We start from the raw sequence: 21,963 nt of genomic DNA, 5'->3' as shown, positions 1-21,963 counted from the left end.
TCCTGGTTCTTCCGCTCCCTCGCTCGTGTCTGCCTTGGCTTCTCTTGGGCTTCCTGGAATGTTGGGGCTCCCTGGGGTCTTGGTCCTTTTCTCCTTCTTTTGGTGCTCTCTGGATCTTCATCCTAGTCTCTATTACTGTTGTTTCTGATTCACTTAACTTTTTAGAAAAGTAACCTTTTTCATTTTGGAATTTTTAGATTCACAGAAAAGTTGAAATGGTACTGTGAAGAGAATCCCCAAATAACCTTTACTCAGTTTCCCTGGGTCGGGAAGGTCCCCTGGAGAAAGACATGGCAACCCGCTCCAGTGTTCTTGCCTGGAGAATCCCATGGACGGAGGAGCCTGCTGGGCTACAGTCCATGGGGCCACAGAGTCGGACACGACCGAGGGACTTTCTTTTACTTTCAGTCTCCCTAGTGCTGCATCTTGTGTCTCCACAGCATGTGTCTGAACTAATCCAGGCCATGTCTGTCTCCAGAGAACGGCAGGCTGCATGGCTCAGACAGCAGACACTTGCTTCTCCTGCTTCTGGAAGCTGGAAATCTGAGCCTGAGCAGGGTGACAGCTTTGTTGCAGTCTTAGTGAGGGCCTTCCTACTGGTGTGTGCCGTCACACGGCCTCTCGGACCTGGTGTCTGCTCCTGGTGCTGTCACGGCACTGACGCGTCACGGCAGCCCCACCCTCAGCGCTGCGTCTGACCCACGTTACCCCCAGATAGCATCACATTGGGCTTTAGGGCTTCAGCATGTGGATTTGAGGGGGCTGTCGGGGGCAGACTTTCAGTCTGCAGCAGCGCGTGTGTTAGCAGTGGGAAAGCACCGCTGCCGCATCGCTGTGAACAAAACCAGAGCCCCAGTCCTTCTGTAGTGCCCCTTCTCCTCTCCAGGGTCCAGTCCAGGGTTTCACACTCTGTGTGGGGCTAAGGGTTGTTTACTGTCTCTATAGTTCTAGGTGTGATCACTACGCAATCTGTATGCTGTTGAGATCCGCGTTTATGTCTCCCGTCTGAGCCGCATCCCGTCTGTTAGAATAGTTTGTGCATTGCACCAGCAGACCTGCACTTACTCTGTCTTAGCTTGGGCTGCCATGCAAAATACCGTGGACTAGGTGGCTTAAACCAGAGGCCATGAGTTTTGTCGTAGGTCTGGAAGTGGGGAGTCAGAGATGAGGGTGCCAGCAGGCCTGGTTTCTGGGGAGGACTCGTCCCTGCTTTCAGACAGCTGCCCTCTCACACCGTGGGGTGGGGGCGCGGTGCGGGGGGAGCTCGCTCTGGTGTCTCAGGGCCTCAGCCTTGTGATGTTCCTAACCGGTTCCCTTCCAGAGCCCCGTCTCCAGATGCCGTCGCCTGGGGTTGTGGCTTTGGCATGATTTGGGGCCCGGTTAGTCCAAAGTGCCCTGTTTCATTAGACTTGCTGTACTTCTTTCTTGCATCTCTAAATCAGGAGCAGCTGATGTTTTGATTTATTTATTTATTTATTTATTTATTTTTGAAAAGAAATGGTTTTTATTGCTTTACAACAAGCCAGCGGCAGACACAACACAATAATCACACACAACACTTGATGCCCCCAAATGGTGTATGAAACCAGAATGTGCTCCTCCACTTAACATCTGTTTGTGAAAACTGAAATCCAAAACTTCTCCCAAGAACTTGACTATTCCCAAGCAGAATCAATACTTAAAGAAGCAAAGAAAACTACTATCAAACTTACTGCACATGTCTGATCACATAATTCAGAACCTTTTACACTCAATCCAAGCAGTGCTGTTACTGAACATTTTAGATGACCTGATGTTTTGATTTAAAAGACACTCCTGTAGGCTGCTGTGGGAATAAGAATAGTTGATTCACCTGGAAAACGAGGTAACACTGAGTAGCGGAAAGCTGCTCTCTCAGATCAGAGCCGTTTAAACACAGTGTTTTGGAAACGTGTCTGACTTGAGCAGAGACGCAGTGAGCGCCCGCCTCCCCGCTCGGGGTGCTCCTGCCCGGTCCTGCCCCTCTTCGCGCTGCCGGTGCCTCGCCAGCCCGAGGGGTCTTCTGTGGGGCCCGGAGCCTCGGGAGGCTGAGCGGGGTGCCGTGTCCCCTCTCCTGCAGCCCAGAGTCCACGTCCGCTCCTGATCTCTGCAGAGTCCTTGGTGGCGCTTCCCACTCATCCAGGATCCCGCTCAGGACCACACTGCACATGGTGGTCATGCCCCTTCAGTCATCTTTCATCTGGGACAGGTCCTTTCACAGGGAGAAGAAAGTCTGTCTTTGTCTTCCACGACATTGGTATTCTTGAACAGTACAGGCCAGTTATGTCACGAGTTGTCCCTCCGTTTGGATTTGTCTCGTGTTTCCTCATGAGTGTACTGGGATCTTGCATCCTAAACGGGCGTGTTGGAAAAGTGGTGTGTGCCTCTCGGTGTCCTCTCCAGCGGAGCCTGGTGTCCGTCTGTGTCAGGATGACGCCGAGTTCTCACCGGGTTGAGCTGCTGTCTGTCCACCCCGTCGTCTGATCACTGTCTCTACTTGTGGGCTCATCTCGGGGGGACACAGCCACAGGCTGTCGCACTGCTCTTGGGGGTCCCGTGTGGTGCTGGGTGGGGAGGGGATGTCCACCCCGCCAGTCCCACAGTCCTCGGAGATTGGCCAGTTAATTACTTCCTTCCAAGCACGGTGAGAAAGCGTTCCCTGCTCCTTGCGCTTCCTGGGGCCCGGGTGGCGGCTCAGGCTCAGAGGCGCTTTCGTGGCTGTTTGTGGCTCCAGCCTGCACAGGTACTTTGAGTTCAGACCAGCAGGCGTTCCACTCACTGCTCCTTCCTAAACCGATGGATAAAGCAAATTGTGGCTAATCCTAGATTTGATCTGGAAAGGGAACTGTCTTTTCTATTTTTAATTAAAATGAAATTTATGTCAGATATCCAGTGCAGCTTTTATAATATTTGTGAAACTAATACTGTCCTGGGTTGGTTTCATAGGAGGACAAAGATGCTGATTCCACCAAGGAACCTTTGGATGACCTCTTCCCAAATGATGACGATGAACCGGGTCAAGGAAGTGAGTTGGGGGTGGCGTGTGAGCGGCGGCCGGTGGGTGGGAGGTGGCCTCTCCTCTTGGGGGTAGTTGCTGTTATTGGTGGGTGCTGGCGTGCTTGCAGCCCACCTCGCGAGAGCGTGAACATACACACAGACTGCCTCGCAGGTCGCCTTCTCTGAGATAGAGTCCCGTGTTCAGCGGGCCCCTCTAAAGGGTGTGCACCACCAGTTCCCCCGCGGTCTGGGTTCTCAGCGCGCAGAGGAGGGGGGTCCTCCTGGGGCCGCGGCAGCCTGGCTGTGCGGTGGGGTGGGCGGCACCCCCTCGCCCGCCACGCCAGGCTGGGGGAGGACGCGTGGTTGCGGTGCCCCGCCGGCCTCCCGAGTCTGAACTGGCCTCTCCCTGCAGTCCAGCAGCAGCACAGTAGTGCGGCGGCGGCCGCGCAGCAGGGCGGCTACGAGATCCCCGCGCGGCTGCGCACCCTGCACAACCTGGTCATCCAGTACGCCTCGCAGGGCCGCTACGAGGTGGCCGTGCCCCTCTGCAAGCAGGCCCTGGAGGACCTGGAGAAGACCTCGGGCCACGACCACCCCGACGTGGCCACCATGCTGAACATCCTGGCCTTGGTGTACAGGCGAGTGCTCTCGTTCTCTTCTCTTCACCTCGATGACGTTTTTAATGAACTTGCCCCAAGAATGTGTTTTTATAAACTGCAGTGAGCTGCTCCTCCAGCCTTACCATCCATTTGTCTTCAGAACAGCCAGGGGTTCAGTTCAGAACACGGAGCCGCCCTCTGGCAGGAGCATCACCCTGTAGAGTGGACGCTGCCTGGAACGCCCAGGCCGGCCGCCTTCCCTCAGGCTGTACTAGACTGTTGGCACTACTTGGTGTACCAGGCTCCCTGTGCCCAGAATAGCCCCCCGCTCCTCCTGCTGTCTCCCTGCCTCTCTCATAGCTCCTGCTCTGTGCTTGGCATGCTTGTTTGAATTTTGTCATCTCTTCTGGAATCCTGATTGCTTGAGGTTGAGGACCAGGTTGTCCCGTCTCTGCCTTGAGTTACATCCTTGAGCATGTTTCCTAACTCAGAAACTCTTGATGAACTTACTGAATGGAGTTGAGTAGTTTGCCTGTGGCCTGGGGCAGCGGTCCACCAGAGCCCTTTGCTGAGCTGAGCTGAAATGGAGCAGGCTGGATGAGTGGGGACCTAAGCAGGGGCCGTCACTCCCAGGACAGGACTGGTTTGCCGCGGCCGCTCTGGCATGGTGGGTTTCAGGGAGCTGCATCTTGTTTCTTCACTAGCTTGATTGTTTACAGCTCAGCAGACATTTTTGAGACCCAAATGTATGTAAAATTTTGGGCTGGTTCCTGTGAGGCTGTGCAGATGAACACATAACACCTGTTCTCAAGGAGAAACCAGGATACTGAATTGGAAGTCAGGAGAAGTCAGTTTGTATCTCTGCTAAGTGGCCACTAGACTGAAGGTGTTGTCCGGAGCCCTTAGGTTTTCTGAGCCTCAGAAGGGTTGCAGGGGTTGTTAAATGGGACGTTATGTGGCAGTGTGAAATAGATAGCATCACCTAAATGTATCTAAAGGAACTTAGAACCTTGTTTAGAGAATAGGCTGGTTATGTTCATGTGTAGTTATAGAAGCGAGGAGACTGTCGTTAATAAAATAACACGGATGTCGGGATTCCACGGCAGTCCAGTGTTTAGTTCTCAGTGCTTTCAATGCCAGGGCCCAAGTTCAATCCTTGGTTGGGAAACTAAAATCTCGCAAGCCTTGCAGCATGTCCAATAAATAATAAAATCACACAGAAGTGTTGATGGAATGGAGAGATGCCTTCTAGTTGACAGGATTAGGGGAGGCCTAGTTGGAGGGGTGCGAGTGGTTTCTGGGACCTTGCAGGATGTGTTGGGGCCTTACTCCTGCTTCCCACGGGGCAGAGCAGTGGCAGTGTGGTGGGAGGAGGTGATGGAGCTGCAGGGCATGTGCTGAAACATGGCTGTGCCCAGCGGCCGGGTCTCAGAGGAGAGTTGTGGGGGAGTGGAGCTCAGAGCGGGCCGGGGGCCGGGCTGCAGGGTGTGCTGGGGCTGGAGCTGGGCACCTGAGCGGGGCGCAGACAGGAGCCAGAGGGTCTGTGAAGAGACAGCAGTGAACCATTGAGAGAGAGAGTGTTTCTGGCTCATCCTAGGTATTTTTATTGTGAATGAGTTAGGTGAAAAACGCATGTAGAACGTGACTGGGATTCGTTGTACGCAGAATGCATGGTCACATAGATGTGCTAGGAATTCGATGGCCTCTCCTCTTTTTTTCTTGGTACTGTGAGAGTTTACTCATGTCAGCAAAATGTTTGGAAACAGCAGCTGTGTCTCTGTTCATATTGTATTCAATACTGAGTCCTAAAGCTGAACCGTAACTCACTATTTCAGCTTTCTTCTATTAAGAGACATCTAATTTTAAGCTTTTTGGGGGAGGGGTATTAATATTATACTGATGAACATCTTTTGCTCAAGTTTTGCACAAAAGATTTTGAATTTTTTTCAGTGTCAGTTCCTGAGCGGTACGAGTCTATACCTTACACGCTTCTTGATACAGATTGCCCAGGTGCTCAGGAAGGTGGCGCCAGCCTAGGGCGGGGCTGGTCATCTCCTGCTCTTTATTACAGAGACAGACAGCTTTGTGTGTTAATCTGTGTTCTGCGATTCATGTTTTTAGTCATTTGGGCCTTCTGTGAAAGTTCTATGATCTTGCCCACTTCTGTATTGGGATTTATTTTAATGCTGGCAAGGTGTGCATTGGTTTTCATTTGAGTTTGAATTTTTGGATGGGCTTGTGGAATGCGTGCTGAGCCCCACCCCACCCCAAGAGTTTCTGATTCAGCGGATGTGGGGAAGGGCCAGGTTTCTAACTGGTTCCAGCTGTGGCTTGGGGCTCTTGCTCTTGGTATGACCGCCCTCTTGGCTGATTGATAGTCCCTGACATTTTACGACAGGTCACAGTCTTAGAGCAGCTCTCAGTATACCTTCTTCATCCCATTTCACTCTCACAACTGGGAGATGGCTGTGCTGTTATATTTAACTGGGTCTGCTAGTTTTTGAAACACTGTTTCATACCTGCTGCCTTTCATAGAAAGTTTGAGTCAGTTTAATATAAGATGTTAATAATATAGCACAGTATAAGATGATAATGTAAGTTGAATATAAAAGAAAAACTTTACTCAGAGGAGTCAGCGCCCTGCGAGGACCCCGAAGCCTCCACCCACCCCTCCGCAGGGCGGCGCGGGCAGAGCCTCGCTGGGCGGCTGTCCTGGCGCTGGGGCGGCGTGTGTGCGCAGTCTCTCTCACACGGCGCGTGACCGGTCGGTGGGTCACACTTAAGCCCCGGGGGCCGGGCTGGGCCCGAGCTGCTGCTGTCAGCAGGCGCCTCCACCCCGCCCTGTGTCCGCGGGCACAGCCGTGTCTGTGCATGCGCATCATCCTGAGCTGCTGCTTTGGCGAATCACTGGCTTCTTAGGGCAGCTCTGCGAGTCCTGTCCTTCCTTGCAGTAGGCTGGTTGAGGAGGCCATGCGACACGCCAGGCCATGCGGCTGGCAGCCGGATCCATTTGTCTGCACGGTCTGCACGGCCACACTTACCTGTGCGGGGCAGTGGGCACGTGCAGACCCCTCAGCACACGGTGCGGTATTGTCCCAGCAGTCTAGCTTAGCAGGCCCGATTCCCAGCTCTCCTTGCCAGTGTGCTTGTTGAGGGAGTCTTTTCTCTCCTACATTAGGAGTGTTTTTAATAGTTTTAATAGCTAACTTTTAATTTTTTCTCATAACTGAAACTTAACTTTTATTTCCTTAGTTCCAGAATTGCATTTCAAAAAGATGTAGTGAGCTGCGTCTAAACATATAATTGTGTGCTTTTTAATTTAGAGACCAGAATAAATATAAAGATGCAGCTAACCTACTGAACGATGCCTTGGCCATCCGTGAGAAAACTCTGGGCAAAGATCATCCTGCGGTTTGTATACTGGTTCTTCATCCTTTTCAAATTTTACTTTCCCTAATACATTTTTTTTTTTACCCAACTCATTTCACTGTTAAACTCAACAGGGAAGATTTAAGAGCTGCCCTTTGGCTGGACGGCACAGGTAGGACTTCCTCACTCAGAGCCAGTGATGAGCTCCGTGTGGGTGACTCACAGTTAGCAGGTTTCAGCGTGCGCTTCTGTTGATCGCCCACCTCAAATGGATCACGTACGGTGTTCTTGATCCTGAATCAAATTGCATGTACTTCTGTAAATTTTTTCCTAAAGATTTTGTATTGTCTTTTTATTAAAATCTGGTCACATTTGCATTTAGATCTATTTTGGTTGGTTTTGTGGCTTCCAAGTGAAATTTTAAAAAAGAATCAAGATCACAGTGATTTGTGTGGTGGCCTGTGGCGTTACTTTGTGGCCCACTGGACAGTGGTGTTGCTCTCTCGCCTCTGAGTGAAGTCGGCTGGAGAGCACTTCCATCACGCACTGGGGAGCGTGTGTGTGTGTGTGTGTGTGTGTGTGTGACGTCTGACGTCCCCTCCGCCTGGTGTTGACCGTTCTTCCTGGTTTCCTGTGTTGGCAGGTGGCAGCCACTCTGAACAACCTCGCAGTGCTTTACGGCAAAAGAGGGAAGTACAAAGAAGCCGAACCTCTGTGTAAGAGAGCCCTGGAGATCCGAGAGAAGGTGCGCCAGGACGGCCCTGTTCCCGGGACGCCACGCCTTATGCTTCTAAATATTCTCTCTGTATCTTGAGACAGGACCATGGGGATACATCCTCACTGGCCATATACCAAAAATACGCCCTTCATTCCGGTGTGCAGTCTGAGACACAGCCGACGGGCCCTGCCCGGGAGTCTCGGCGGGGTGGGGCGCAGAGGGTGGAGCCTTGAGTTCTAGGCCCTCCCAGCCTGAGGCCGAGAGTGGCCTAAAGTGACTCCTCTGAGGAAGGAATTTCTGAGGCCTGTGCCAGGCGTGGGGCATTTCGTTTACAGTGGGGCACGTGCCTGTCACGAAGAAAAATGTGAAAATTAAACAGTCACCAAATATGCTTACAAAACTTAATAGCTTTTCTTTTGAGAACTAAAAAATAACCCAGAACTACAGATTCAGTCAGTGTCATGGATGTTTACTGTGAGTTAGTACAGTTTATAATAATTAGGTATTTTAAAAGTGGATCTTGTTAGTTTCCACAGTATTCCATATAACTGTGTATTCAAATGTTGCAGACGCTGGGCAGGTCCATGCCATGATAATTTAATTTGTGTGTATCATTGTTATCAAATGTTATCATATTATCAAATGTTATTTATCAATATTGAGAGATTAATCATTTAATTTCCAGTCATAATGGCAAGGACTTGGGGAAAAGAAAATGAGAAGAAGCTCATTATCAAGTTATACAGGTCAAGTTTTGTCCATGCTTTCATTTGCATGATATTTATTAAGAAATAAAATGATTTTTATTTTATTTTTTATTTATCCACTCAGGTTTTGAGTGGGCTGGGGTTAAAATTAGGGAAAACCACAAATGTATCACATTGTGGATTATGAACTCTAGATGACGGTCTGTTAGGTTCTTTTGTGTTTAATTGCTCTCAGTCACTCATGTGGCAAACACTTATTGAGGACTTGGGGCCCTCACTTGGTTAGAGTTGATCATTTAGAATCAGCCACAGCCTCTTCCCTGGGCGCACGTCCCGCCAGGCAGACGCTGGCTCCTGGCCGAGAGCTCAGGGAGAGCGCAGAGCAGCGGCTCCTCCAGGCCCAGGGCTGGGGCTGTGCGGACGTGGCCTCCCGCCGTTGCTCGGTCTGGAGCCAAGTCTTAGGGCTTCCCAGCCAGGGAGAAGAGGGCAGTGCAGAGGTCGGGAGAGGCGGCTGCACAGGTGAGGGCGCAGCGCGAGGCGGAGGGCCTGTTCAGGTCCTAAGGGGGAAGTTCATGTTTATTTATCCACCTCGTGCCCGCACCTTTGTAGGTGCTGAGATAACATTACATCTAGACACTGAGACAAAGCACTCTGAGGCTTGCATTTTAATAGGGGAGAGTCAGGCGATAAAGAACTAAATTGATAAATAAGAGAGTTTTGAGTAGTGATACTAGCAAAGAAAGAAAAAAACCCAAGTGATGTGCTTGTGAGTTAAGTGGGTGGGGACGGACTCACGGTTCCCTTAAATTGGATATGAGGAGGTTCCTTGTGAGGGGACCTGAGACCTGCAGGATGAGTTGTTGGTGGGAATGGGGAGCTGGGTAGGGCTGGGAGAAGTGTCGTGTGTCTGGGACAGCACATTTGAGTTTGAAGTGTGAGGGGCCTGGTTTGTGGTCACAGAATCTGGTGTTAAAGAGGGGATGCGTAGGGTGTTAGTTGAGGAGCTGGGAGTTCCCTTTGAGGCTGTTCTTCCCAGGAATGAGTGTAATCCCGTTAGAGTCAGGAAGGGCTGAGTGTGAGTTTGGGCATGTTTAAAACTTGGCAGTCATATTAGATAGCCTTTATAAAATCCAGTTTCTTCATCTTCAGAATGTCCATAATATTACCTACCATGTAGGATTATTGAAGGATTCAAGACTCCAAAGCTTGGGAAGGAAATCAGCACAGCTTCCTCCCTCCCCTGAGAAGACGACTCAACAAATGCTGGTTAAGTGATATTTTACTGTGTGGGTGGCTGTTTAAGTACCATAAGCCTGGAAGCAAGGCACAGTCCTCTTGATGTTTAGGAAGAGCCTTCTCGTGGTAGGGTAGGGAGTGGGTTGGATGGTACCCTGTGAAACAAATAACAAGTGTCTCTAATGCTATTTTTCATTCCTAGGTTTTGGGAAAGGATCACCCAGATGTTGCCAAGCAGTTAAATAACTTGGCTCTACTGTGCCAGAACCAGGGCAAGTATGAAGAAGTGGAATATTATTATCAGAGAGCCCTCGAGATCTACCAGACAAAACTGGGTCCTGATGACCCCAATGTGGCCAAAACAAAAAATAACCTGGTATGTTGACAGAAGGTCAGCTCTGTAGATAATCAGATTCCTTTCTTCCTGAAGCTTTAGTGCTGTTTCATAGTTTAACTGGTAGATGAGAATGTGTGCTTCCCTGACGTTTGAAGAGTAGTAAGTGCTTTTTTTATTTTAAGGCTTCCTGCTACCTGAAGCAAGGAAAATTCAAGCAAGCAGAAACCCTGTACAAAGAGATCCTCACTCGCGCACACGAAAGGGAGTTTGGTTCAGTGGATGGTAAGAGATGCACTTTTGTTTTTAAGCAGATGCAGCTGTAGAGTGCATTAAACATAGGGATTTCCAGCTTAAAACTCGGTAATACCCAGGTCATCACAGTCTTGGTGATGGCCCACCTGCCTCGTGTTTCCAGGTTGCCCTCACCCAGAGTCTTCACTTGCCTCAGGTACAGCCTGTATGCAGTAACTCCAGAGCTCCTTCCTGGAGTCCTTGACTGCTTTCTTGAATTGTTCTGTGGTCCAGTGGCTCTGAGTGCCGGCAGGAACCCAGCAGCTCCAGCGCCACCTGGGGCCTGTCAGAAATGCAGACCCTCCACCCGTCCCAGTCCTGCTGGACTGTCTTGATGGCCGTAAGGAGCGGAGGCCTGTCTCCTTTATGGTCCTTAAAGTATTGTAGGTGCTTAATACACAGTTTTGAAATAAGTATTTTGTCAGACTTCTAACTGCTCAGTCAAACAGTATCTGTATGTTACGTGAGGCATCTTTCCCCCTTCGGTGGCTGAGACAAGAGGGGTTGAGAATGTGGACAGTTGTTGCCAGTGTGTTAGAAACCTTAGGATTCGTGGGGAAGAGGTGACAGTTCATAGATACTTCCTTTTATGAAGAATTTCTGGAAAGCACTTTTGAAAACCTTTTGAGAAGTGTATTAGTTTTTCTTTGTCAGCAAGAGGAGCAGTAAGTCTGTTTTACTGTCAGAAGGTAGTAATGCCCCAGGCTTGTCATTGTGGAAACGGACTCTCGTCTGCCTTGGGCCCTTACTGGATCACAGCTCACCTCCCTGGACTTCACAGTCCATAGGGAGCTTCCGTGTCCTCTCACTGCAGAAGCCTTGAAATCAGTCTGATTTCAATATTGACCTTCTGGTGATGTCCATGTGTAGAGTTGTCTCTTGTGTTGCTGGAAGAGGGTTTTTGCTATGACCAGTGAGTTCTCTTGGCAAAACTGTTCGCTTTTGCCCTGTTTCATTTTGTACTCCAAGGCCAAACTTGCCTGTTACTCCAGGTATCTCTTGACTTTCTACTTTTGCATTCCAGTCCCCTATGATGAAAAGGGCATCTTTTTTTGGTGTTAGTTCTAGAAAGTTTTGTAGGTCTTCATAGACTTGTTCAACTTCAAGTTCGGCGTTAGGCGCTATCTCTTCATTCTTTTTGGAGTTATTTCTCCACTGATCTCCTGTAGCATATTGGGCACCTACCGAGATGGGGAGTTCATCTTTCAGTGTCATATCTTGTTGCCTTTTTATACTGTTTATGGGTTTCTTAAGGCAAGAATACTGCTGTGTCACTAAGTTTTAAATACTGTTCAGTCTTTTTTTTTTTAATTGATATTTAAAATATTTTTTCAAATATTTAAACAGTTTTTGTGCCAGCACCGCTAACTGAATAATCCATCTATTCCCACTACTAAGTCTTAAGGTCATAATGGTCATATTCTAAATTCTTTATCAAGTCAGTGGTTTTATTGCTGCTGTTAATGGTGGGGGTGGTTTTTGTGTTGAACTGTTTCTTTCCACTGATGCAGATACTGATTCTTGTGCCAGTTACACATCTTCTTGGCTGTTGTGGTTTGAAGTGAGGCAGGCATGGGAGGGGGTGAAGGTAGAATATATGATGTGTCAAGGGCACTCTGATTAATCTTCGCTTTCAAAATTTCCTGGGCTAGTCTCACTTTCTTTTTTTGCTTAATTTTTTAAATTGAAGTATAGATTTAAAATGTTAATTACTGCTTTACAACAAAATGATTCAGTTATGAACATATATACATTCTTCTTAAAGTATCTTTTCCACTGTGGTTTATCATAAGATCCTTCAGCCTCCTTGCAGTTCGTCCATCCTCTCTATGATCGTTTACACCTGCTGGCCCTGGCCTCCCTCTCCACTTTCCCCGAGCCCGTCAGCAGCTCCCGGTCTGTCCTGTCTGTGAGTCTTGTTTCTGTTTCATAGATAGGTTCGTTTGTGTCATAAATTAGATTCTGAGTGGTATCGTATGGTACTTGTCTCTCTCTTTCTGACTTATTTCACTTAGTACGGTCCGCTCTGGTTGCATCCATGTTGCTGCAAATGGCATTATTTCATTCTTTATTTTTCTAATGACTGAGTAGTATTCCATTGTATATATGTTATCCATTCATTTGTTGGTGGACATTAGGTTTGTTTCCAGGTTTTGGCTGCTGTAAAAAGTGCTGCTCCGAACATAGGGGTGCATGTATCTTTTTGAAATAGAGTTTTCTCGTGTATATGGTGCGGAGTGGAATTGCAGGATCGTATGGTGACTCTTCTTAGTTTTCTGAGAAACCTCCATACTGTTTTCTGTAGCCGCTGCACCAACTTACATTCACACCAGCAGTGTTGGAGGGTTCCTTTTCTCCTCATCCTCTCCAACACTTAACTTTTGTAAACTCTAATGATGGCCATTCTGACAGGTGTGAGGTGGTACCTCATTGTAGTTTTGATTTGCACAGCTCTAATAATTAGTGACATTGAACATCTCACGTGCCTGCTTATCTCTATGTTGTCTTTGGAGAAATGTCTGTTTAGGTCTTCTGACCATTTTTTGATTGGGTTGTTGCTTTTTGTGTTGCTGAATTGTGAGAGCTGTTTTTATATTTTGGAGATTAATCCCTTGTCAGTTGCAGCCTTTGCAAATACTTTCTTCCATTCTGTAGATTGTCTTTAATTTTGTTTATGGTTTCCTTTTCTGTGCAAGTATTCACTCTTTTAAAACCAGTATTTAAAACTAGCTTTACTCTTCTATGACATGCCAAATAATCATGATAGTAGTTAACGATGTACACTAGTCTTTCAATGAAAAAAAGTTGAAATTTGTAATGTTACTTTTCTTAGCAGTTCTGTGAAGTGGGTCACACCTTACTCCAGTTTAGGAGCGAGGACCCTGCAGGCTAAGTGCTTCTCCCAGATCAGGAAGTTATGAGTGGTCGGATTGGGTGGGGATACAGGTCTTGTTCTCCAGATCCTGAAATACGTCCTCATTGCAGGAAACCTCAAAAATAAGTGCGGAGACGGGAACAGGAGAATCACTGTCGTTTCATTACCCAGATATGCCTTTTAATGTTTTTAGTGTCTCTCCTTCCTTTTTTATTACTGATTTGTATAGTTGAAGCAACACTTTACATATAATCACATCTGCTGATTATTTTCCTTTATAGTAGCTTAAGCATGTTTCATGTCATAACCTTCACTTGTAAGACTGCTTGCCTGCCATGTTGTGGTACGTTAGTTGTTTGGAAGTTTTGGGGGAACGGTATGTGTCAGCATTCTCAAAAGTTAAGAAAAATTTAAAGGAATTTAAGGAATTTAAAGGAATAAATCAATAATTTTTTCACTTTTTCTCTCAACATCTTACTACTTGGACTTTGTTTAATGTTAGGTTCCTCAGATTCTAAATGGTCCAAGTGTTATGTGAAGATTCTAGCATTGAAAATTTTCTTATAGGGTTTTTTACCTAGGCTCCACGGGGAGACTGGCCTACAAAGAAACATACCTTCTCTCTGCTAAAAACTCTGTGCACTGGAGCCTGAGCAGAGGAGCTATACAACCCCAGACGTGCTAGGGTCAGGATCGCTGCAGACGCTCGGCTGGGCTTGTGCTGAGGGAGCTCTAATAGCTTCTGCAGCTTGCTAGGAGCATGGTTTTGGCCCTGCTGGGAAAGAGGCTAGAAAACAGAACACACATCATCAAATAGCCCACAGTAGACAGTATCACTCTCACGCCTCACAGTTAGGTGCTGGAGAACTGAGGTCATTTCTTCTTTATCTGTGAATCCCCAGCTCTCAGAAAATAGTAGGCGTTCAGTAAATGTTTGGAGAAACAAGTCAGTGAACAACAGGAAGTTTCCTTATAAGGATGTGAGCATTTGTCCGTGTTTTTGAAAGTTTCCTCCCTGTCTAGATAGGCACCTTTGATTCCGTGCCTTCTGTTCACAGAATGGCGAGTAAATGGTCATTTCCTTCTTGTTTCTTGGGTCTGGTTCTGCCGTCAGAGTCCTTTTTCTCCAGTGTGATGCCTAGTCTGTTCTTGTTGTGAAAAGTAGTATCTGAGAAGGATCATATGGGAAACAAAACAGAAACGTTGCAGATGCTGGAACTTGACAACTTCTACGTAGCGGACTCTGTTATGCCTTGATTCATAGCATGTTATTTTTTCTTCCATAGATGAAAATAAACCCATTTGGATGCATGCTGAGGAGAGAGAAGAATGTAAAGTAAGAACACATTATTTTGTGAAGTTTTCTAAACTGAATATATTGCTTGATAATTATCTACTTGAAATTCTTTGTTGCAATTTAGGGAAAGCAGAAGGATGGGACGTCTTTTGGAGAGTACGGTGGCTGGTACAAGGCCTGCAAAGTTGACAGGTGCGTCTGCTTGCCTGGGAAACAGACACTCAGCTGTGGGAGGCACTGATGCTTCAAAGGCAGCCTGTCAACCACGTCATGTGTAAAGTTCCTCAAGGTGATGTGGCTGCACAGGCCCTTATTTTCCCCCAGGTTCCAATAGAACTCTGTAACTTTGTAAGTGAGATAATTTACGTATACAAAACCCACCTTAATATGATGCAGTGGGCAAAAGCATGGGCCCTGTTCGTTAATGCTGAGTCTTAACGCTAGCTCCCAGGTTGCAGGAGGAGAGATGGCTAAGCAGAGACACAGCCTTTAAGGCCGTGGGGCAGACTTGCAGGAGCAGGCCGGCAGCCCTGCGAAGCCCGCACTTTGCAGCTGTGTCCAGGCGCACACCCCGTCTCCCACAGCCTCAGGGCCTCCTGTCTCCAGAGGGCAGTGTGGCTCCTCCGGCAGCAGCCCACCAGCCTGGCCCAGCGCTGTTTCCTCTGACTGGAACACTCTTCTTGTCAGTAGTCTCTTCCTGTTTTAACTTTCACGTATTCTCTAAGACTCAGTTTACTAGTCTTCTGTTACTATTTCAGGAAAACTCTTTTTATTCTGAATCCCTAGTTTGGAATAAATATCCCTCCTCTGACTCCCCATAGCACTTACCATAATTTCTGAATTTCACATGCTTTCTCCCAGTACGTGTAAACTGTCTGAAAACATGGAGTATAGCTGCTTTATCAATTATTTAAAACTATTTATTGTATCCTTTTTGCTGCATTGGGTCTTAGTTGCAGCACACTTGGGATCTTTTTGTGTCTGCAGTGTCTTTTTGCGGCACACAGATTCTCTAGTTGTGGCCCTGCGACCTAGTTGCAATGCAGCATGTGGGATCTAGTTCCCTAACCAGGGACTGAACCCAGACCCCGTGCACTGGAGGTGCAGAGTCCTGGCCTCTGGACCACCAGGGAGTTCCCAGCTCACTTCTAGAGCTCCTGTCATCAGTAAGAGAACAGTCCCCTGGAGTATATCTGTAGTAAAATGAGCTAGATTGATTTCTCATCTGTTAACGAGACTGCTCTGTCAGCAGCACAGAGACACACCGTCTGCGTCCACGCTGCTTGGTCTTCTTTTGCACACACAGCCGTCCTTCTCTGACTCTGGTCCTGCTGGTGATGAGTTTTGGATTCGCGCTGTTTCCCCTCTCCTCGCAGCGGGAAAGGAGAAGGTGTAGAGCAGCGTTGGAACGTGTGTCCTCTGTACTGCCTGGCACAGTCGGCTTCCAGGGGACGCCTGATGGTCACTGGGCAGACCCAGCACAGACCTTCCTGTTGAGACTGCCCAGTAGGCTGTGTGAGCGGAAAGAGCACTGGGGTGGCCGCGGGGTCAGTGCTGTAGGCAGGGCATGCTTGAGTTAGAAGAGCCTTTTAGAATTTTACAGGTAAAAAGTATCGTAGAAATTTAACTTTAGCCAGACGATAAGTATGTTTGTCCTTTAGATTAAGTGCTATTGATCGTGGCTGCTCCGAAACTTATATTGAATCAGTTTGTGTATTGTATGCTTTCTTACAGTCCAACTGTCACAACTACTCTAAAAAACCTTGGGGCACTTTACAGACGTCAAGGTAAATTTGAAGCTGCAGAAACACTGGAAGAAGCAGCCATGAGGTCTCGCAAACAGGTCAGTCAGCAGCCTTCTGCTTATAGCTTTGCGTTTGATTCTGTTTTATGAGACTTGTTGCAATACTGATTCGGAGAGAGGAAACATTTCCTGTTTTAGTTTGTACAAATGAAACTGGGTTTTGCTCAAGTGACACCACAGGCACCAGCTACAGAGGCAGGAGTCAGAACTGCCAGAATGAGCAGCGTCTGTGCCTCCGGGGACGTTGTCAAGAAGACAAAAGGCATCACAGAGTGGGTGGACGTGTTTGCAGACCACATCTCTGATGCGCTCCAGCAGCCAGAATGTATAAGAACACAACGCCCAGCTCATGAGGAAATGAACACAGGCCCTAACCCGACATTTCTCCGAAGATGCCGCACAGCCGCCACCAGCACATGGAAGGATGCCCCAGGTCGTCAGTCACCAGGGGAGGCACCGCTGCACAGCCTCTAGGGTGGCTGCAGGAGAAACACAGCAGAGGCAGCAGGTGTTGCGGAGGAGCTGTGGGGACTGCACCCCTGCTCACGGCTGGTGGGGACGTGGACGGCCCAGCCGCCGGAGGGCACGGTTGGCAGGGTCCTCCAGGAGTGAGGCCTGGAGCTCCTGTCTGACCCCACGCGCCCGCTCCTGGCGCCTGCCCGAGAGGGCAGCCGGGGGCCGAGGCAGATGCTGCTGGCTCCCCTTCCTCCGCGCCGTGTTCCGTGCAGCTGCCCTGAGTCAGTGAGTGAACCCCTGCTCCTGGGAGGCAGAGTCAGGCTCCTGCAAGTCTCTGGTCACACTTAGTCACCAGATCAGCTCAGAGCTTGTCTGCACTGCTTCTGTTCAGGGACACCTTCTGTAGTGTATGTTGTTGACTCGTTAGTGTTGACCTCACGGCCGGCAGCATAACTCTTGCCTGAAGGGAGCTCATCTCCACAAGGCACGCGCCAGCCTTCTCGCGTAAGCTCAGGTCTCCAGAGGACTCCTGAGCACCACTCGAGAGGCCAGCGACCAAGATGTGGACAACGCGGTTCTGAGTAACTCAGACTGGGGGAAGGACGTTGTCTGCAGCATGAGACGAAGCAGGAAAGCAGTGTCCCCTCGTTCCGTCTTAGTGGGGATGTGCATGTCAGCTGACTTGAAGTTTCCTCCACTCTCTGTGTGTCTGTGAACCCCCATGGAAGCACTGAGAGTGTTGATTTGGGATGACAGATCCATTTTGGCCGGTAGGTGAATTGGCAGGTATGGCCTCCGTGACTGATGAGGAAATACGTTCATGGCAGTGTTGGTTTCAGTAGGTTGAATGTCCAGACAGCGGCACGTTCATCGATGGATGAATGGATACACCGTGTGGTATATCTGTGCGATGGAATGTTATTTGGAAATAAAAAGGACTACTGAAGCACTTTGCTTCATCATCTGAGGTGTTTTAGTTAACGCTGAAACGCAGTTTGTAGGGAACTTAACAAGGAGAAGGCTTGCTTACTGCCCTTTAGTTACCAGTTTTCAGAGTTAAGAGGGTAATATGTTACTATATACGTGTACAGGTATAAAGATGGCAGGTTTTGTTTTCTGTTTTTAGGACTGGAAGGGCTGATGTGGTTTTTCCCCCAGAATGGTGAATGTGTAGGCTGTCATGCAGTTGTTGGTTTATGGCGACTTTCTGGCTGGGGTTAAAGTTACCCGTCGAGATTCTGTGCAGAGGGAGTAGGGAAGGCCCAGCCGAGGGCCTGGCCATGATCCTCTCCCTGCCGGTGCCCCCGCGGGAGCCCCTCTGTCGCCCTTCCTGGGTCTCCGACTGAGGGGCTGCTGTTCTGGGGAAGGGGCTCTGAGCACGCGCCCTGGGTGTGTGAGGCGTGGGCTTCTGGCTCTTGGTCTGTGATGCCCCTTCATCGTCGGGCCTTGCTGTGAGCCAGCACCGCGTAGTGTCACCAGCCAGCAGCATCTGGAGTCTGGAGCTGAGCTGCAGATGTTTGAAGAAGGGGTTGCAGGTGCTTTGCTGAGAACGGCCTCTCCTGACAGGAGGGCCAGGGTCCACTTCCCTGTGGACGTCACCGCAGTGTGTGGTCTGTTTGCGGTTGTGCCCCTTGAGGAGGAAACCGTGAGGGTCAGTGAAGGGACGGTGTTGGCGTGCGCCGTCTGGGTGGGAGCTCCATCTGGAACTTCAGACGGGCTGTGCCTGCTCATCCGGTGGGTCTGGGGTGCACGTGGGAAGCCCGCTGCCAGGTGCTGGCGCAGGGACCTGCACTTAGCTGTGCGCGGGTGATCCTGAGGGTAAGGTGCGTGGCCTCCGCTGCCCGTCTCAGGAGCAGGAGTTGGCCCTGAAAATGCTGTTCGTAAGCCAGGGGCTAATTTCTGAAAATGTTGTACTGAGAACAATGTAATCCATGAGTCTTCACACCGAGCCCTTGGCATTACAGTGTTAGAAACTGGGCATTTCCCCAACATCTCACGATGAAACTTCCCAGACGTGGAGGAGAGACGTCCCCATGTGCTCACCAGCTAGACTGAGTCAGGAGTGTCTCTCCCCCATCTGTCCTTCAGTCCTTTTGTTGGGATGCCTTTCAAAGTTGTATACCTCAGTACACTTCCTTCTGAATACTTCAGAATGCACCTCACTGCCTGGAGCTCAGTATTCGTTCATAGTGTTTTAAAATTTGAGGTAAAAATATATATACGGTGGAATGTACAAGTCTGTATGTTCTTAAGAATCCCTGTTCTTACGTACTCCAGTGTTTCAGAGCTTTTCCCCCCTAGTACATGTTTAGTCATCCCAGAAATCCACAGTAGGCTCAAAACTAGAGTCAGAGGTCAGCGTGGCAGAGTCCCGGGATGCGTGGAGGACAGAGAAGGCTGATGCAGCAGTTTGGTGAGAGGAAAATCGCCTTTCCCCACACCGGCCTCTGAAGCTGGTGGCCATCTTCCCCGGGAATGCACAGACAAAACCCACAGCACAGTGCTGGTGGGAGGAGAGGAGACTGACAGAGATCAAGCCCTGAGCGTTTGGAGTGGGGCACTGACTCCAAGAGCCTAGACCACCAGAGAACTCACCCTGGGGCGTATCAGGTAGTGAGAACTCACACAAAGGAGACCACTTGAATACATCACCGGGATCACCCAACCACCAGTAGCGCCCTGTGCAGGATGCCTCATCTAAACAGCAAACAAAACAAAAATGCAAGCTGAGTCATCAGCAGACAGGATTACCACCTCATGCAACCTTGCCCAGCAGAGGAAAAACAGACAAAAAACTGAGCACAAATCTCACCCTGTACGAAGCTTACACAAACCAGGGCACCAACCGTATGAGGGCAGAAACCAAGAGGAAGAAAGAGCTCAGCTCTGAAGCCTGGGAAAAGGAGACCTCAAATACAAAAAGAATGTAAAGGCAGAGAAATACTACACAAATGAAGGAACAAACTAGAAACACAGAAATCGAAATAAATGAAGAGGAAATAGGCAAACTCCCTGAAAAAGAATTCAGAATAATGATAGTAAAGATGATCAAAAACCTTGAAAACAAAATGGAGAAAAATGCAAGAATCAATTAACAAAAACCTCGAAGAATTAAAGAATAAATATACAGAGACAAACCGCACAATTACTGAAATTAAAAGTATTCTAGAAGGAATCAATAGTAGAATATTGTAGAATATTAGTAGAATATTGTAGAATAATAGTAGAAGCAGAAGAACGAATCAGTGAGCTGGAAGATAAAACGGTGGAAAGAACTTCTGAAGAGCAGACTAAAGTAAAAAGAATGAAAAGAACTGAGGACAGTCTCAGAGACCTCTGGGACAGTATCAGACGCACTAACATTTGAATTATAGGGGTCCCAGAAGAAGAAGAGAAAAAGAAAGGGTATGAGAAAATTTTTGAAGAGATTATAGTTGTGAATATTTCCCCAACATGGAAAAGGAAATAGTCAATCAGGTCTTAAGAGGTGCAGAGAGTCCCATACAGGATAAACCCAAGGAGAAACACACCAAGACACATACTAACCAAACTAACAAAGACTAAACTGCAAGGGAAAAGCAGCAGGTGACATGACAAGGGAAACCCCGTCCGCTGAGCAGCGGATCTTCCAGCAGAAGCTGCAGGCAGAGGGGAGTGTCAGGGTGTATTTAACGTACTGAAAGGGGAGTATCAACAACCAAGACTAAGACTAGACTGTACCTGGCATGGATCTCATTCAGAATTGATGGAGAAATAAAAAGCTTCTCAGACAAGCAGAAGTTAAGAGAATTCAATATCAGCAAACCAGCTTTACAGTAAATGTTAAAGGGACTTATATAGTCAAGAAGTACAAGAGGAGGAAAAGATCTACAAAATCAACCCCAAACAATTAAGAAAATGGCAATAGGAATACATATATCAATAATTACTTTAAATGTAGGTTGATTAAATGCTCCAACCAAAAGACACAAACTGGCTGAATGGATGCAAAAACAAGACCCATATATATGCTGTTGACTAGAAACCCACTTCAGACCTAAAGACACATATAGACTGAAAGTGAGAAGATGGAAAAATATATTCCATGCAAATGGGAAGCAAAAGAAAGCTGGAGTAGCAATCCTCATATCAGACAAAATAGACCTTAAAATAAAGAAGATTACAAGAAGAGATAGGAAGGACACTGCATAATGATCAAGGCATAAATCCAGGAGGAAGACATGACAATTGTAAATATTTATGCACCCAACATAGGAGCACCTCAGTACATAAGACAAACACTAACAGACATAAAAGGAGAAACTGATAGTAACACAATAATAGTAGGAGACTTTAACCACCCTGCTCACACCAATAGATGGATCATCCAAACAAAATTAATAAGGAAACACAGGTCTTAAATGATACATTAGATGAGATGGATCTCACTGATATCTTTTGGACATTCCATCCAAATGCAGAAGAATACACCTTCTCAAGTGCACATGGATATTCTCCAGGATAGACCACATCTTGGGTCACAAATCAGACATCAGTAAATTTAAGAAAATTGCCATAAAAAGGAACACATTTGAGCCAGTTTTAATGAGGTGGATGAATCTAGAACCTATTATATACAGTGAAATAAGTCAGAAAGAGAAAGATAAGTATCGTATTCTAACGCATATATATGTAATCTAGAAAAATGGTACTGAAGAATTTATTTACAGGGCAGAAGGCAATGGCAACCCACTCCAGTACTCTCGCCTAGAAAATCCCATGGACAGAGGAGCCTGCTGGGCTGCAGGCCATGGGGTCGCTAAGAGTCTGACACAACTGAGCGACTTCACTTTGACTTTTCACTTTCATGCGTTGGAGAAGGAAATCGCAACCCACTCCAGTGTTGTTGCCTGAGAATCCCAGGGACGGGGGAACCTGGTGGGCTGCCATCTATGGGGTCACACAGAGTCAGACATGACTGAAGACTTAGCAGTGGAGAAACGGACATAGAGAATAGACTTAGGAATGTGGGGAGAGGGGAGGAGAGGGTGAGAAAGAGTGACATGGAAACTTCCGTCACCCCGTGTAACACAGAGAGCCATGGGAATTCGCTGTGCAGCTCAGGAAACTCAAACAGGGGCTCTGTGTCTGCCTGGGGGGTGGGGTGGGGCAGGAGATATATGCATACCTATGGCTGATTCATGGTGAGGGTTGACAGAAACCAACAATTCTGTAAAGCAATTATCCTTCAATAAAAAATAAAAACCAGAAGTCAGAGCA

General features: G+C 47.9%; 1 protein-coding gene across 10 annotated transcripts in view; it reads left to right on the top strand.

Moving 5' to 3' along the window:
• LOC110149418 (kinesin light chain 1) overlaps positions 1 to 21,963 on the top strand; it is a 111,591-nt gene that overhangs the window by 74,226 nt on the left and 15,402 nt on the right. For all 10 annotated transcript variants that reach the window (XM_070477748.1, XM_070477742.1, XM_070477741.1 and 7 more), the window contains 9 exons: positions 2,965 to 3,043; positions 3,428 to 3,653; positions 6,938 to 7,025; positions 7,627 to 7,728; positions 9,847 to 10,020; positions 10,164 to 10,263; positions 14,434 to 14,483; positions 14,569 to 14,636; positions 16,179 to 16,287. In XM_070477748.1, coding sequence (XP_070333849.1) covers positions 2,965 to 3,043; positions 3,428 to 3,653; positions 6,938 to 7,025; positions 7,627 to 7,728; positions 9,847 to 10,020; positions 10,164 to 10,263; positions 14,434 to 14,483; positions 14,569 to 14,636; positions 16,179 to 16,287 — 996 coding nt within the window. The remainder of the gene's footprint in view (positions 1 to 2,964; positions 3,044 to 3,427; positions 3,654 to 6,937; positions 7,026 to 7,626; positions 7,729 to 9,846; positions 10,021 to 10,163; positions 10,264 to 14,433; positions 14,484 to 14,568; positions 14,637 to 16,178; positions 16,288 to 21,963) is intronic.

Source organism: Odocoileus virginianus, chromosome 16 (genome assembly GCF_023699985.2).
Source record: "Odocoileus virginianus isolate 20LAN1187 ecotype Illinois chromosome 16, Ovbor_1.2, whole genome shotgun sequence".
Classification (NCBI taxonomy): Eukaryota; Metazoa; Chordata; class Mammalia; order Artiodactyla; family Cervidae; genus Odocoileus; species Odocoileus virginianus.
Note: the sequence above shows the minus strand (reverse complement) of the source record. Positions and strands in the feature narration are given on the sequence as shown.